Source organism: Mercurialis annua, linkage group LG4 (genome assembly GCF_937616625.2).
Source record: "Mercurialis annua linkage group LG4, ddMerAnnu1.2, whole genome shotgun sequence".
Classification (NCBI taxonomy): domain Eukaryota; kingdom Viridiplantae; phylum Streptophyta; class Magnoliopsida; order Malpighiales; family Euphorbiaceae; genus Mercurialis; species Mercurialis annua.
In genome coordinates, this window is record NC_065573.1 from 13480667 (window position 1) to 13495728 (window position 15062).

A 15062-nucleotide genomic window follows, 5' to 3' on the forward strand; every position below is an offset into this window, starting at 1 on the left:
CGATTTGAATATTCAACTGTAAATGTGTAGACTCACTCAGAAATATTTATATTTCTGACCCTCCCCAATGTTTTCCCTTTCAGGTTATCAAGTACGAGGTCGGACTTCCACAATTATTCTGGAAGTCGTCGTTTGTATCTGTAGAGCTGCAAGTAGTTGGGTATCGGGAAGTCTGTCTTTTTTATTTCAGTAGTTCAACCTATTTTGATATACTCTAATTTGAACTACTGTATAAGGTATATGTTTCGAAAAGTTGCGTGTTTTCTAAAATGCTTGGACCAGTTGTTTGAGAGATACACGTTAATAGCATTTTAGTATTGTATTGGAAACATAACAAGTACGTCATAAGAGATTGATGTTTGCGCTCTGGTTTCTTGAAATACAACAATGGTTTTGCGACCGCATTTTCAATAAAGGTTTTAAAGTGTTTAAGCAACGAGGTTGCAAACCTTTTTATGTTTTAAACGCAAAAAATTTGTAATGGTTTTTTAGGCTTGCTACGGGTTTCAGAGCAACAATTTTCATTCCCTAGCGCCGGTCTCGGCTCGAGTTTCAGGTGGAAATCGGGTCGTGACACGAACCCCGCTCCGCTCACAAGTACTATTGTTCAAAAGGATTTCAAAATAAAAGCTAAATGCCAAATATGAAGTTTGCAACATAAGTACCATTGTTTCACACAAATACAGAAAGTAAAAGCCAATTGTCAACTGAAACTCTAATCTAAACTATGCTAAAAATATCATTGTACAGCTTTTGCATTTCGGCATACTCCCTGCATGCTTCATCATACTGAGGGTGCACGACTGTAAGTTCATTCTTGAGATTGGTTTGGCCCTGGGTCAGAGGAACTCCTTCAGCAAAGACAACTTCAAACTTGTCTTGCATAGGTGCCTGAGCCTTCTCTTTTGATTGCTTCTCTAGTTGCAAATTTTTGATTCGAGATTAAGGTCAACAATTTCACGCTTAAAAGCATCGATCTTTGGGGAAAGTTATTTTCCTTCATTTCTCCAAGATAATACACTCTGGTCTAAAAGATATTTCTCATGCTTCGTGTTTTCATACTTGTGCCGGATCCGAGTTGTAGAGACGAGAGTATTCTTCACTGTGGCAAAATTCTTGTTAGTAATAAAAATGGCAGTATGCGCAGTAGGGTCAAACCGACTAGAAGGAGAGATTCTTGCAAGAGCTGACACCGCTACATGAAGGTCATTCATATCTTGTTCATCTCTAAACACTTGGAGGCCCTTATGCTTAAGGCGCCTTATGGTTGACAGATGGGTTTCCACAACAACATTTGGATCAAAATCATCGTCATCCTGCTGTTCGGCATTGGCATCAAGAAAAGGAACGACATCTTCATCATCAGAGTCCTAAAAAGACTTGAGCTTTGCCACGGCCGAACCCTGCAAAACAAAGAGCAAATCAATAAAGGTACAACAAAAGTACAAATTTATTTTTATTAAGGTAAGTACCTCATCGACTTGAGAGGAAGAAGTTGGATGACGAGGGACAGTAGCAATGGACCTATTTTTTCCTGGAGGAAAAGAGCTTGGCTGAGATGGACTGCTACCGAACATGGACGTACGCAAGATGATCGTCAGGCGACCTTCACTTCGAGATTGAGACTTAGTAAATTTCTGAATAGCTGGAGAAATAACTTGTACGTTTTTGGTATCATCAAGAAGATTTTCATAAAGATCCTCATCAATCAGCTGAGGTGCCTTTTGCCTTTGTTGCTTCCTTGGATATGCTTTATTAGAAAGCTTCATATGGGTTTGACGTTTCTTGATAATTACCTCCTCATCACTAGCTAGAGGACTCGAAGATGGTGATGGATATTGTGCAACTGCATAAGAAAAGAAGCATTAGTTTGGCCTAGGGGTAGTTCGGCCAAGAGGAGTTCCATCCAAATGGTAGTTCGGCAAAAATTTCATCCGTTTGGAAAGTGAGATGATGATCCATAATACTCATTCACCGGCTTTCAAACAACGAATCAACCGTGGTGTCATCTTTTGGGAATGGGATGTTTTCAATAAGAGGAAGGTATCTCTTATTCAGATGTACCAAGTACTTGATATCTGAAAGTGCAATCTTATTTTGGAGAGACCCATGTTCATTCCACTTGATGTGTAAATGACTAGGTAAGCCTTGAGAGCGACCTAACTGTCGAGACTAGTAGTGGGAAAAATCCTTCACATCCACTAGCGGTGTACACCAAGCCAAACAACATAATTTTTGGACGAAGTGCTGAAGTCCAATTTTCCAATGACTTATTTTATATCTCCACATCGGTGCGTTTAGACCACCCATAACCAAGCCAGATCGGCGGGTACTTCTAGATAATTAGGGGGTAGTACAGTTTGGGTGATCATACTCTGGTATGAAAAAATAAGTCAATCACTTGAGCCACATTTTTCAGTTTTGGTTTTGCTGAGATTAAGGTATAACCATGGCATTGAGCTTTCACTCCAGTGGTAATATCAACTAACTCAGGAAAGTACAAAAACAACCATAGTTGCAACACCCAGATCAAACCACTTGGAACTTTGTAAACGCAAGGCTTAGTGAGTGGAAGCATATCAGAAAGACCTCGATAAAGAAGAGTCAAGATTTACTAACCGAGGTTAAGACTCTAACCGTCTATAAGCGCAGTAGCAATTTTTTTAGCACCCCGATTGATCTTCTAAGAAGTGTTGCAAATAAAGAACTTGCTTAGACAATATATCAAGAAGACGATATGTTCTTCATAGTCAAGTTCCCCTTCTGATTTCTTATAGGCTGCCAAGAAGTTGCTGAAGTTCAGTAAATTCTTATTCCCACTAGTACAGAAGCTTGGTGCATCTGATTCTAGAGTTGGGACCATTGTGATTCTAAAAATTAGAACGTTCAAGATGCGGGCAATGTCCAAAAGGGTAATACTCATAAGTGCGAAGTTGAAAGCAAATCCATTAATTGCTTTGGACCAGAACAATATCAAACCCATCAAGTAATTCCTGTTGTATGGCATGTTATACAAGCAAATCTCAATGTGATCATGGATGCCAAATGTTTTCCAATGATGTTCAAAATATGGTTGTAATCGCCCAACCCCAAGTTGAAAATCCGAGGTAGGGTTTGGCCAATTTCTGAAGGTTTCTTGAATCCAGATCGAGGCACCATGAGATTGTTTAAATCTTGGGGGAGAGTAAGTGGGAAACAGCGATGCACGCTCACACAATTGAGATAGTTGTTTGAAAATTGGACCAATATAGTAGTAATCATCCTAAAGGTGGATTATTACCTCTGCAGTAGAAGAGACAGAGTCTGCTCTCAGTTGCTTCATTTTGTCGCTGACAGCCTGTTGAATAACTGGATGAACACGTTCAATTCTGAAAGAAAAATATCCATTTTTTAGCTAAGTACCGATTGATCCATAAGTGCCGAACTATAAGAAAAGCTTAAATATTTTACCTGACCAATTTGGAAATTCTTTACTTCAGATGCTCAACAGTTCGGTCCCGATAGAGAGTCCAAGCCTACAAAATAAAAAAAATCTAGTATTTTTATTGAACTAGAGTTCGGCAGGTATGGTGAGTTCGGCGAGTATGCGGGTTCAGCAAGTTCAAGTTCGGGGTTCGGCGTACGCAGGTTCGACAAGTGAATTCGACGGGTTCGGCTGGTCAACAGTTCGGCAGTCTTTGGTGGTTCATTGATTCAGAGGTTCAACAGTTTGGGTGGTTCAGCTAGTTTAGCGTGAAGACTGGTTCAACGGAATTTGGTGGATTTTGGGAGTTCTGCTGGTTTAACTGGTTCGACTATTTCGGCGTGGAGTCTGGTTCAGTTGTGTTCAGCAGCGCGTGAGAGTTCGGTGAGTCGAGACTGTTCGACATTGAGGATTTGGCGAGGTGGCTGTTTGGTTTAGTTCAGCGAGTTTGGTGAAATTGCGGGTTCGCCAATTTTTGGTTTAGTTCAGCGAGTTCGGTGGATATAAAAGTCAAAAGCTTTGAGGTTTTGTAAAATTGTGGGTTTGCCAATTTTTGGTATCTTGAGAGGTTTGTCAAAATAAATTGTATGCTGAATTAATCCAAAGAGCAAAACAGCAATATAGAAAAAGGAGTTCGGTCCGTACCTTATTCGGACTGCAGTTGGGAGTTGCTATATATCTTCAGCTAAAAAAGTAAAATGTTACTAGTGAAGAAGGACCATTGATGTCATAATTTTGGGTCAAGATTAAACAAGCTCAATATTTTGAATATCAAGCTTGTTGGGGGCATTGTTTACACTGGCCCAAAATATTACGAGACTAGACCATGAGCTGAGTTAGGCGTTTAGGGTATGCAGTCCGTTTAGCCAAGTAGATTAGATTTTAATATTATTTATCTTTTCATTAAGAGTTTTAGTCTTATTAAAGTAGGTTTCCTATTTTAGGGATTTGTCCCTATAAATAGCTAATTTTTCATTTAATAAAGTTTACATATCATTTATAATGCAAACCAAAAATAAAGCTCAGTTTTTTTTAATACCCGGATTAAACTTAACTTAGGAGTAAATTTGACATTAATTCTTCTTGGATTCCTTAACCTCCAAACTAATACTCCCTCCGTCCCATTCTAATTGAGAAAATTTCAATTGCACATTATTTAAGAAATTTTGGTAATATTACTTTTATATCCTCACATTACATTAAATGTATCACAACTTTTTAAAAATATGCTTTCTAAATGCATTAATTGAAGAGGGTAAAAAGAGAAAAGTAGTGTGAAAAGTACTCTACAAATAGTAATTGTCAATTAGAACGGGACACCCAAAATAGAAAATATGTTCAATTAGAATGGGACAGAGGGAGTACTTGTTAACTTTAACACCGATCCTTCTTGAATCTCTAGGTTCCCGGATTAGTACCTGCCTGCGAGTCAATCCTGCTTGGACTTTAGGTTCCCGGATTAACTTGTACCTGGATATGACTCGTGAGCTACACCCCATTACCTTTGAACCGAACTTTAGGTGACCCGGTTAAAGTATCAAAACTAAACGGAACCTACCTATAATTTTAAAAAATTGAGTTTGAGATTATTTTCTTGCAAACACTAACTAAATTTTGATTTGCATAAACTTTTATGACTGAAAAGAAAAAAAAAACTATAAATAAAAGGGCCAAAAAAGTATAAAAGTGCATGAAAATCAAAATTTGACAAATACACGGATTGAAAAGATAACTTTTTTGGGATATGGGCTTCTTAATAAAGTAATAATTACAGGGACTTTATGATGGATTTAGTCTAAAACTTATAAAATAATAGATTATTTATATAAAAACTCAATAATTTTAGGCCAAATAACCAAAAAAGATCAAAAATTTCATTAAAGTTTCACAAAATTCCAAACCTTTCAATTTTAGCCAATTTGTCCTGAAACGCATGATTTCGTTTCAATAATGTCCAACTATGTAATTTTGCTCATGTGACGCCTATGTGGCGCTGATGTATCACATCAGCGCCACATAAGTAAAATTGTGTAGTTGGACATAATTGAAACAAAATTATACGTTTCAAGACAAATTGGATAAAGTTGAAAGATTTGAACTTTTATGAAACTTTCATGAAAGATTTGGCCTTTTTTAGTCATCTGGCCTTAATTTTATACTAATATTATTTCTAATTGTATACAATATAAGAGGTCATTCTAAATCAATTATATGACCAAATTTGTAAAAACAAGTCTTTTTGAGTGAAATCAACAGCAGAAATTCACACGGGTGAACAAAGTCCATTACGGCCACAAATATTATAATATTGTAATCATTCGAGGAAGTTTCTGAGATTGGAGTTGTAATGAAACACAAAACTCCCTCGCCGGTTTCAGCAATAGTTTGTTGATGCAGACTCTATGACTGTTACTAATATATGTATGTAAAATCCCAAATGCTACCTTAAAAGGGGGTGAAAAAGGTGTTTTAAAATTTAAGAGGAGATTAAGAGATAGAAATTGACACAAGTAATTTAGAGTGGTTTGGATCAAAAGTCGATCCTACTCCACTACTCAATCAAAGATTGAGATTTTGATAATTCACTATAAATGTGTTTTAAAGCTAAACACTAACTAATACAAAGAGATTTTCTAGAGATAATCTCAAACTCATAAAGTGATTTTTCAAGGCTAATCACAAACCTACAAACACTTAATGATTAATCAAACAATTGATAATCGACAAAAAGAAAGGAAAGTAATCAATGTAAATTGATGCACAATAAATATTTTAGAAATGAAAAATTGAATGTTTGTAATCTTTGGTTGTTGATAAAGTGTCTAACCAAATAAATGTGGCAGACAAAGGGTATTTATATCCCCACCAACAAGCCCAATAGTATTCTAGAAGAAAACTCAAGATAGTGCTGAAAAGCACCCTGTCGCGCCCACGATATTTAAAGGACAGGGAATTGTCCAATGGGAGAAGCACAGGTGTCATCTTCTGGTTGGGGTGCTCAAAAATAGTCGTTGGACCTCCAACGGTCACATAGGTCGCGTCCGTTATGAAGGTCAAAACCCTAAGGGGTTTTTGGCTGACTTTGTATCGCGCCCGAGATAAGGAATATAGTGCCCGAGATTTGTCTGTCACGAAAAGCTACTGTAACTAGTCGAAATTTTGATTTTTCGATTCTCGCTAGAAAGCTCTGATTCGACCGGGGATGATTTCAATATGTTCCTACACACTAATAAACATGATTAGACTCTTTAAATTGATTGTCAAACTCAAAATTAGGGTTCAAATGAGACTTGATCCAACAATCTCTCCCTTTTTGATTTTGACTATCAATTTATGGAAATGGCTAAGTTAGTGGGAGTTCAAATGAACTTTGGCTCCCCCTCACTTTATGCACTAGAAATTTAAATAAATTAAGGCAAGCATAATGTACATGCAATTTTAAGAACTTGGGCATTTTAGTAAAATTTGCACTTTTGAGAGATATAAAAAAAATATTTTTAGAAATGCAAATATCTTTCCCCCTTTGTCAAGATCAAAAAGAGGTAAATACATTATCAAAGTAAAATAAAGACAGAAAATAATAAGAACAATAAGCAATTTAAAGCATAAAAAATCACAAATTGACAAAAGGAAACACACTTATATTATCCATTAAAGGGCATAACAAGGCTTTGCAAAAAAATAAACACATAAAACATGTAATCCACAACTAGGCAGGAATTACAAGACATTTTTGACAAAGATTAAAAATGCAAAAAAAACATAACTTAAAGCATAAAAGCATAAAAATGCATGATGTGAATGAAATGCAAGTGATCAATCCTTTTCATCATCACCAAGCTCTTGAGAAGGCGGGTATTGAGCATAAAATCGATTCCTTAAGTCACCAAGGTCATGTTCAATCCGCCCAAAACGGTCATCCATAAGAAACATCCTTCCAAGCATTTGCTCATTTTGAGCATAGAGTAAACCAAGCATTTGAGTGGTGCTTTGACCGGGAGGAGGAACCCATTGGGGATTGATTTCCGGACCATAATGGCCTTGCTCTTGTTCTTGTTGAAGAGCTTCCATGGCCTCATCCAATTCCGCTTCCAAAACATCTGGTTGAACCGGACCTCCAACATGCGCTTGTCTTTTCCTTTTTCCGTGAAAGGCGATAAACTTCGTGGGGGATGGTTCTTTCTCCATACAAGTACTCATAATGCTCTCCCACAACATAAAAAGCATTAACTCGATTGACAAAGTATTCAACATCGAGAAAGGACTTGCTCCATGCTACAACTGCGCCATGTCCTTGGCGAAGAGCAGGAGAGTAAGATTTGGCCTTCTTGACCATGACGGTAATGAACGAACCAACCCGGATATTACTTCTTTGCTTGCTAAGATGGAAAAGGTGCTCCATGAAATAGCGAGCACAAGAAAATTTGGTGCCACTAACCGCACACCACAAGAAAAACAGATCCTTGATCAGTACCTTTTCATTACCTTCATGCCTTCCATTGATTGAGTAAGTCACTATGCGATGAAGGACAAATAATGGAAGAGAGGAGATGGATTTGGCAATAGCGGTTCTTGGATCATGCCTTCCTTCCGTGCTTATCTCCGCCCAAAACTCATGAACGTTAAAACCTTCAACCTGTAGATAGCTTGTCTCATGCCCCTCTTCAAAACCAAAGCAATCATCAAGTTCCTTAGGGGTTAACTTATAGATTTTTCCTTCAACTTGAAAGGTAACCCCATTGAAACCGGATCGATGATTCTCATTTGTGATCAAGTGAAGAGTTGAGAGTACCTCTTTTGACAAGTTTTCAATGCTTTCCTCGTGATTCCCACACACAAACTTTCACCCACCCAAAACATCAATGTACCCATAAACTTGAGCCGCAAGATTATCAAATGTCATGTTTGAAAGATCGGGAAACTTTGTGCCCTCTACTTTGGCGAATTCCATATGACTTCGACAAAGAGCGATTTCTTCCATGTCGAGAGTGGGAAGTTGGGTGCTTGAGGAGCTTTGGCCGATAAGACGTTTTTCCTTGGAAGGAGCAACTTTCTTGGGTGCCATGGTATGAATGAGATGAAATGAGGGATGAAAAAGTATAGAAACTTTGATTCTTAGGGACTAAAAAGAATGTTTTTATTTAAAAAAATTGTGAAAATTTGAGAGAGAGTTAGTAAATAAAAAATGCTATCAAATGGGGTTTTTATAGGCCTAAAAGAGCCATGAAATGGTCGTAAACAGGTAGTTTTTGAAAATCTAGCCGTTTTGACAAGTGTCAAAAACGTTCATATTTTTGAAAAAAATTTGTGTATCGCGCCCGAGATTTACATGTAGTGCCTATATCGCGCCCGCTACATATGGATCTCGCCCGCGAAACAATCAGAGGCAAAATAATTTCTTTCTGTTTAAATATCGCGGCTGAGATTCATCCATCTCGGTCGAGATACACCAAAATCAAGCAAAACAAATGCAGTTTTCATGATGAAACACAGTTTTTTCAATGCCAAACCTTGATTCCAACACATATGGGTAATTAATGAGCAATAAGTACCCAAAATATGCTAATACCATAAAATGGGATAACCATATGAATTGGTCCAATCAATTAAAACAAGTAAAAGCATAAATCAAATAAGCAATCCATCATGCAAATCAATTCAAAGTGCTCCCATCAAGCATACCAAGCTCTCTAATGATAAAATTCATACGTTCTTCGTTAAGAGGCTTGGTGAAAATATCCGCAAATTGGTTAGTTGTATCGATGAATTCGACTACAACGTCTCCCGTTTGTACATGATCACGTATAAAATGATGATGGATATCTATGTGTTTACTCCTAGAGTGTTGAATAGGGTTCTTGGATAGGTTAATTGCACTAGTGTTATCACATTTGATGGGAATGTGACTAAGTGTAACACCATTATCCAAAATTTGTTGCTTAATCCAAAGGATTTGAGCACAACAACAACCGGCCGCTACATATTCGGCTTCCGCGGTTGACAAAGCCGCGGATACTTGTTTCTTGCTACTCCAAGAGATCAAACTATGACAAAAATTGGCAAGTCCCGGAGGTACTTTTACGGTTTAAAAGACAACCAGCATAGTCGGCATCGGAGTAGCCAAGCAACCTAGGGTCCACATTTCTAGGGTACCAAATTCCTAGGTTCAAACTGCCATACAAATACTTGAAAATACGCTTAACGGCATGCAAATGGGATTCCTTAGGACAAGCTTGAAAACGAGCACATAAGCATACACTAAACATAATATCGGGTCTACTAGCGATAAGATATAGGAGTGAACCGATCATACCTCTATACATTGTAATATCAATGCATTTACCTGATTCATCTTTGTCCAATTTTGTTGTGGTGCTCATAGGTGTCTTGCTACTTAATGAGGTCTCCATCCCAAATTTCTTAAGCATTTCCTTAGTGTACTTGGATTGATTGATGAAGATTTCATCCTCATTTTGTTTGATTTGAAGTCCAAGGAAGAACTTGAGCTCCCCCATGAGACTCATCTCAAATTCCCTAATCATACACTTAGAAAAATCTCCATAAAGAGACTCATTAGTAGCACCGAATATGATATCATCAACATAAATTTGAACAAAAAGAATATCATGCTTATGAGTTTTTGTAAAAAGAGTTGTATCAACCTTCCCTTTGGAAAAACCATTTGAAAGCAAAAAATTATTCAACCTATCATACCAAGCTCTAGGAGCTTGCTTTAAACCATACAAAGCCTTGTTGAGTTTGAAAACATATTGTGGATGCTGAAAATCTTCAAAGCCGGGAGGTTGTTTAACATAAACTTCCTCCTCTATAAAACCACTTAAAAGCACTTTTGACATCCATTTGAAAAAGTTTGAAATTCATGCATGATGCAAATGCTAACAGCATACGAATTGCTTCTAATCTTACAACCAAAGCAAATGTCTCCTCATAATCAATGCAATGCCTTCCTCTTGGTTATAGCCTTAAGCAACCAATCGGGCTTTGTTCCGAGTTATCGCTCCGCTTTCATCCAACTTATTCTGATATACCCATTTTGTTCCAATAATGGTATGACCATTAGGAGGAGGGACTAACTCCCAAACTTTATTTCTTGTGAATTCATTGAGTTCATCTTGCATAGCAATCACCCAATATTCATCAACTAGAGCTTCACTAACTTTAGTGGGCTCGAATTGAGATAGGAATGCAACATTTTCAAAAGTACGGAATTGAGAGCGAGTACTTACTCCCTTTGAAGTCTCACCAATAATCAACTCTTGAGGATGACTTTTGTTGAAAGCCCAATCCTTAGGTAGATCATGGATGGGTTGAGCCGGAGGAGGAGATTCGGATTCCACCTTGTTCTCCTCTTCAGGTGGTTGAGGTATCTCCACTAGACTTGTAGGAGCTTCTTGATTTTCAACCAAAGAGAGATCCTCAAAAGAACCTAAAAAATCATGAACAAACGAGTCCTTTTCCGGAAAATCCTTGGAGGACTCATCAAATACCACATTCATAGACTCCTCAACAATTAAGGTACGCTTGTTAAAGACTCTAGAAGACTTGCTATTAGAGGCATAGCCCAAAAATACACCTTCATCCGTTTTGGAGTCAAATTTTCCAAGGTCATCCTTGGTGTTTAATATGAAGCACTTGCATCCAAATACTCTAAAGTATGATATCTTGGGTTTTCTTCCTACGCAAAGCTCATAAGAAATTTTGTTTAAAATTGGTCTTTTAAAAATACGGTTTGAAACATAGCAAGCAGCGTTAATAGCTTCGTTCCACAAGTAGTGAGGTAAATCATACTCATTGAGCATAGATCGAGCCATTTCAACCAAAGTGTGATTTTTCCTTTCAACAACCTCATTTTGTTGAGGCGTTCTAGGAGAAGAAAAATTATAATACCATTTTCTTCACAAAAAGATTTAAAAGATTCATTTTGAAATTTGGTTCCATGATCACTTTGAATACTTGAAATAGGTAAATCTTTTTCTTTTTGAACACGCTTTGCAAAACTTTTAAAATTGTTAAAAGCTTCATTCTTATGAGCCAAGAATATAACCCAAGTGAATCTAGAGTAGTTATCAACTAACACAAATGCATAATGCATGCCACACAAACTAGCAACTCTCATAGGTCCACACAAGTCCATGTGAAGCAATTGTAATGGTCTAGTGGTAGAAACAACATTTTTAGCTTAAAAAGAAGACTTGTGTTGTTTTCCCATTTGACAAGGTCCACACACTTTGTCTTTTGAAAAATTTAGCTTGGGAAAACCTTTGACAAGTTCATCCTTGCTAGCCTCATTTATGAGATCTAAGCTAGCATGACCAAGTCTACAGTGCCACAACCAAGATTCGTCGCTAAGTGATAGTAAACACTTGTCATCTCGATTTTCAAGCGTATCCAAGTCAATTATGTAAGTGTTTTGCCTTCGATTTCCTTTAAAGATAACCGTGTTATCCATTGGTTTGATAACAAAGCAAGCCTTGGAATCAAAGTTGACATTATAGCCCTTATACACAATTGACTTACACTCCAAAGGTTATGTTTTAGACCATTAACAAGCCACACATTTTCTATACAAGGAGAAGAAGAGTTACTACCTATCTTGCCTATCCCCACAACTTGACCTTTGGCATCATCACCGAAGGTGACATTTCCTAACTTTTTATGTTCCAATTGGGTGAAGTTGGAGATCTGGTCGGTCGTGTGCCTAGAATAACCGCTATCGACATACCATTTGGTTTTATTCACCACGGTCTCCTTTGGCACCTAGAACAAACAAACTCAAACTTTAGGTACCCAAATCACATTGGGTCCTTGGAAGTTAGCACTAGAATAGTCCAAGAGAATTAACCTTAATTTGGCCTTTCTAACATAGCAATCAACATTCTTATGACCATATCTCATGCAATAAACACATTTAAGTCTAGGGAACATGTGAGCATAAGATGGATAAGACTTGGCTCTAGGAGCCAACATCTGTGAGCATAGCAATGTGCACAACAGTGATCATAAGTGTATGCATGAGCATTTTTATGAGAATGAGCATAAGAATATGAATGAACATGATTCTTTCTCATACTTCTCTTCTCCCATTTGTGACTATATTAAGAGGCATGGGTGTGTCTAGGGGGTCTTATACTCTCTTTTCTCTTAGGCTTAGGAGCCAAAAATAGCTTAGCCTTAGAAGCTTGAGCATACCTCTTCTTCACCCCTTTTGGTTTGACCAAAGAAGGAGGAACTTAAATAGAAGAAGTTTGAGGTGAAGAAGCCTTCACAAAAGTAGTCACTTTTGAGGAAGAGGGATTGTGACTATAGCCAAGCCCAAATTTTATGGTTGAGTTTCTTTGGAAATCAAGAAGATTGTTCAAAGATTCCTTCCCTTTATGAAATTTTGAGAAAAAGCTATTTAGAGAAAGAATTTCACTCTTTAGTGTTTCATTTTTCTTAAGCAAGACATTGACATCTTGCTTAGGGATAGATTCTAAAGAAGACTTTAAGTCTTGAATTTCTTTTTTCAAATTGAGCATCTCAATTTTAGCCATAGAGGCTTCCTTTTAAAAAAGCTTCATTTTAGCATGATAGTCACTACATTTATTAGTTAGCTCATTTATCATGTCATGGAATTTATCATCAATCTCATAAACCAAAGAGTCATCAACCAAAACATCTTCAATATTGACAATATTAGAAGCGCTAGCAACATTTTTCATAACAACAATATCACTAGTACTATCATGAGATTCTATACCTATGTCATCCCAAGAGATAAAGGATAGAGTACTTACCTCGGATAGAGACTCATCAACCAAAGCCATGAAGCAAAGATTTGCTCTTGCCTCTTCTTGGCACTCTTCATCGGATTGATAATCACTTTCATCATCCCAAGTGGTGATTAATCCCTTCTTATCCTTTTGAAAGGATTTCTTTTTCCCTTGTCGACATTCCGGTCTAGTATGACCCGGTTTGCCACAACCATAGCAAGTGACATCTCTTCTAGGAGTAGGAGTCTCTTGAAGTTTGAGGACTCGCCCTTTTGTTCATATCTTTGAACTTGAGACTTCTTCCTTGTCCTCCATTCTCTTACTTTCTTAGACAATAGCACCATTTCTTCATCATCTTCTTCATCACTTGCATTGAGCTCCTTTTCAAGCTTACTTTCAATTGCTTTAGCCTTCAAAGAAATTCCCTTAGTTTTATCTTCTTGAGACTTCTTCAATTCTTGAATTTCTTTCATGTAAGTCATCTCATGAAGGAGCAAGTTTCCGATAAGCTCATTGATTCTCAAATTCCTTATGTCATGGGCTTCCTCAATGGCGGTTATCTGCGGTTGCCAATCAAGGAGAGGCAATGAACGAAGAATTTTGCCATTGATTTCACCGAAAGTATAGTGCTTACCAAGCTTTTTGAGATTGGTGTTAATAGCAAAGAGTCTATTGGTAGTGTCGGTGACACTCTCATTTGGCTTGTTCTTGAACCCTTCATATTCTCCAATGAGAAGCTCAACCTTCTTGTTCTTGACTTGAACCGTTCCTTCATGGTAGTTCTCAAGAATCTTCCACATATCATGAGCCGTTGTGAAATGTTGAACCCTTCCTTTCTCTTCGCTACTCAAAGAAGAAAAGATCACACAAATAGCTTTCCGGTTGAGAGCATTTGCTAGAACATGATCCTTGGTCCACTCTTTTCTTGGCCAAGGTATAATACCACCATTCAACTCTTGAGTATGAGCTACATAACCATCAAGAACCATGTGCCATAAGTTCACACCATCCATATCAAGATAGTTATCCATACGAAATTTCCAATTAGGATAATCCGTTCCATAAAAGAAAGGACGAAGAGTATGAGTAAAGTTTTTGGTAGCCATTTGGATCGAAGAACTCGCAATTAAGCAATAAGATGAGTAATCTAGCTCTGATACCAATTGAAATCCCAAATTCTACCTTGGGGGGGTGAAAAAGGTGTTTTAAAATTTAAGAGGGGATTAAGAGATAGAAATTGACACAAGAGATTAAGAGTGGTTCGGATCACAAGTCGATCCTACTCCATTACTCAATCAAAGATTGAGATTTTGATAATTCACTATAAATGTGTTTTAAAGCTAAACACTAACTAATACAAAGAGATTTTCTAGAGCTAATCTCAAACTCACAGAGTGATTTTTCAAGGCTAATCACAAACCTACAAATGCTTAATGGTTAATCAAACAATAGATAATCAACAAAAACAAAGGAAAGAAATCAATGTAAATTGATGCACAATAAATGTTTTAGAAATGAGATACTAAATGCTTATAATCTTTGGTTGTTGATAAAGTGTCAAAACAAATAAATGTGGTAGATAAGGGGTATTTATATCCCCACCAACTAACCCAAGAGTCTTCTAGAAGAAAACTCAAGATAATGCTAAAAAGCACCCTGTCGCGCCTGAGATTACCTTTGTCGCGCCCGCGATATTCAAAGGACAGGGAATTGTCCGATGGGAGAAGCCCAGGTGTCACGATCCAAATTATTGAGCCGCGACCGGCGCTAGGGAACGGGAGTGGTAGCTCCGGAACCCGTAGCAAGCCTAAAACCACTATAAATTT

At 37.4% G+C, this 15062-nt stretch overlaps 1 protein-coding gene across 1 annotated transcript; it reads right to left on the minus strand.

Annotated features, from left to right (window-relative positions):
- Positions 1–12714: 12714 nt before the first annotated feature.
- Positions 12715–14342, minus strand: LOC126678301 (uncharacterized). Its single transcript, XM_050373205.1, has 3 exons — positions 13434–14342; positions 13065–13383; positions 12715–12854 (listed from the first exon to the last, which is right to left on the minus strand). Exons 1-3 carry the CDS (start codon positions 14340–14342, stop codon positions 12715–12717), a joined length of 1368 nt encoding a protein of 455 aa, XP_050229162.1.
- Between the last annotated feature and the right edge of the window lie 720 nt (positions 14343–15062).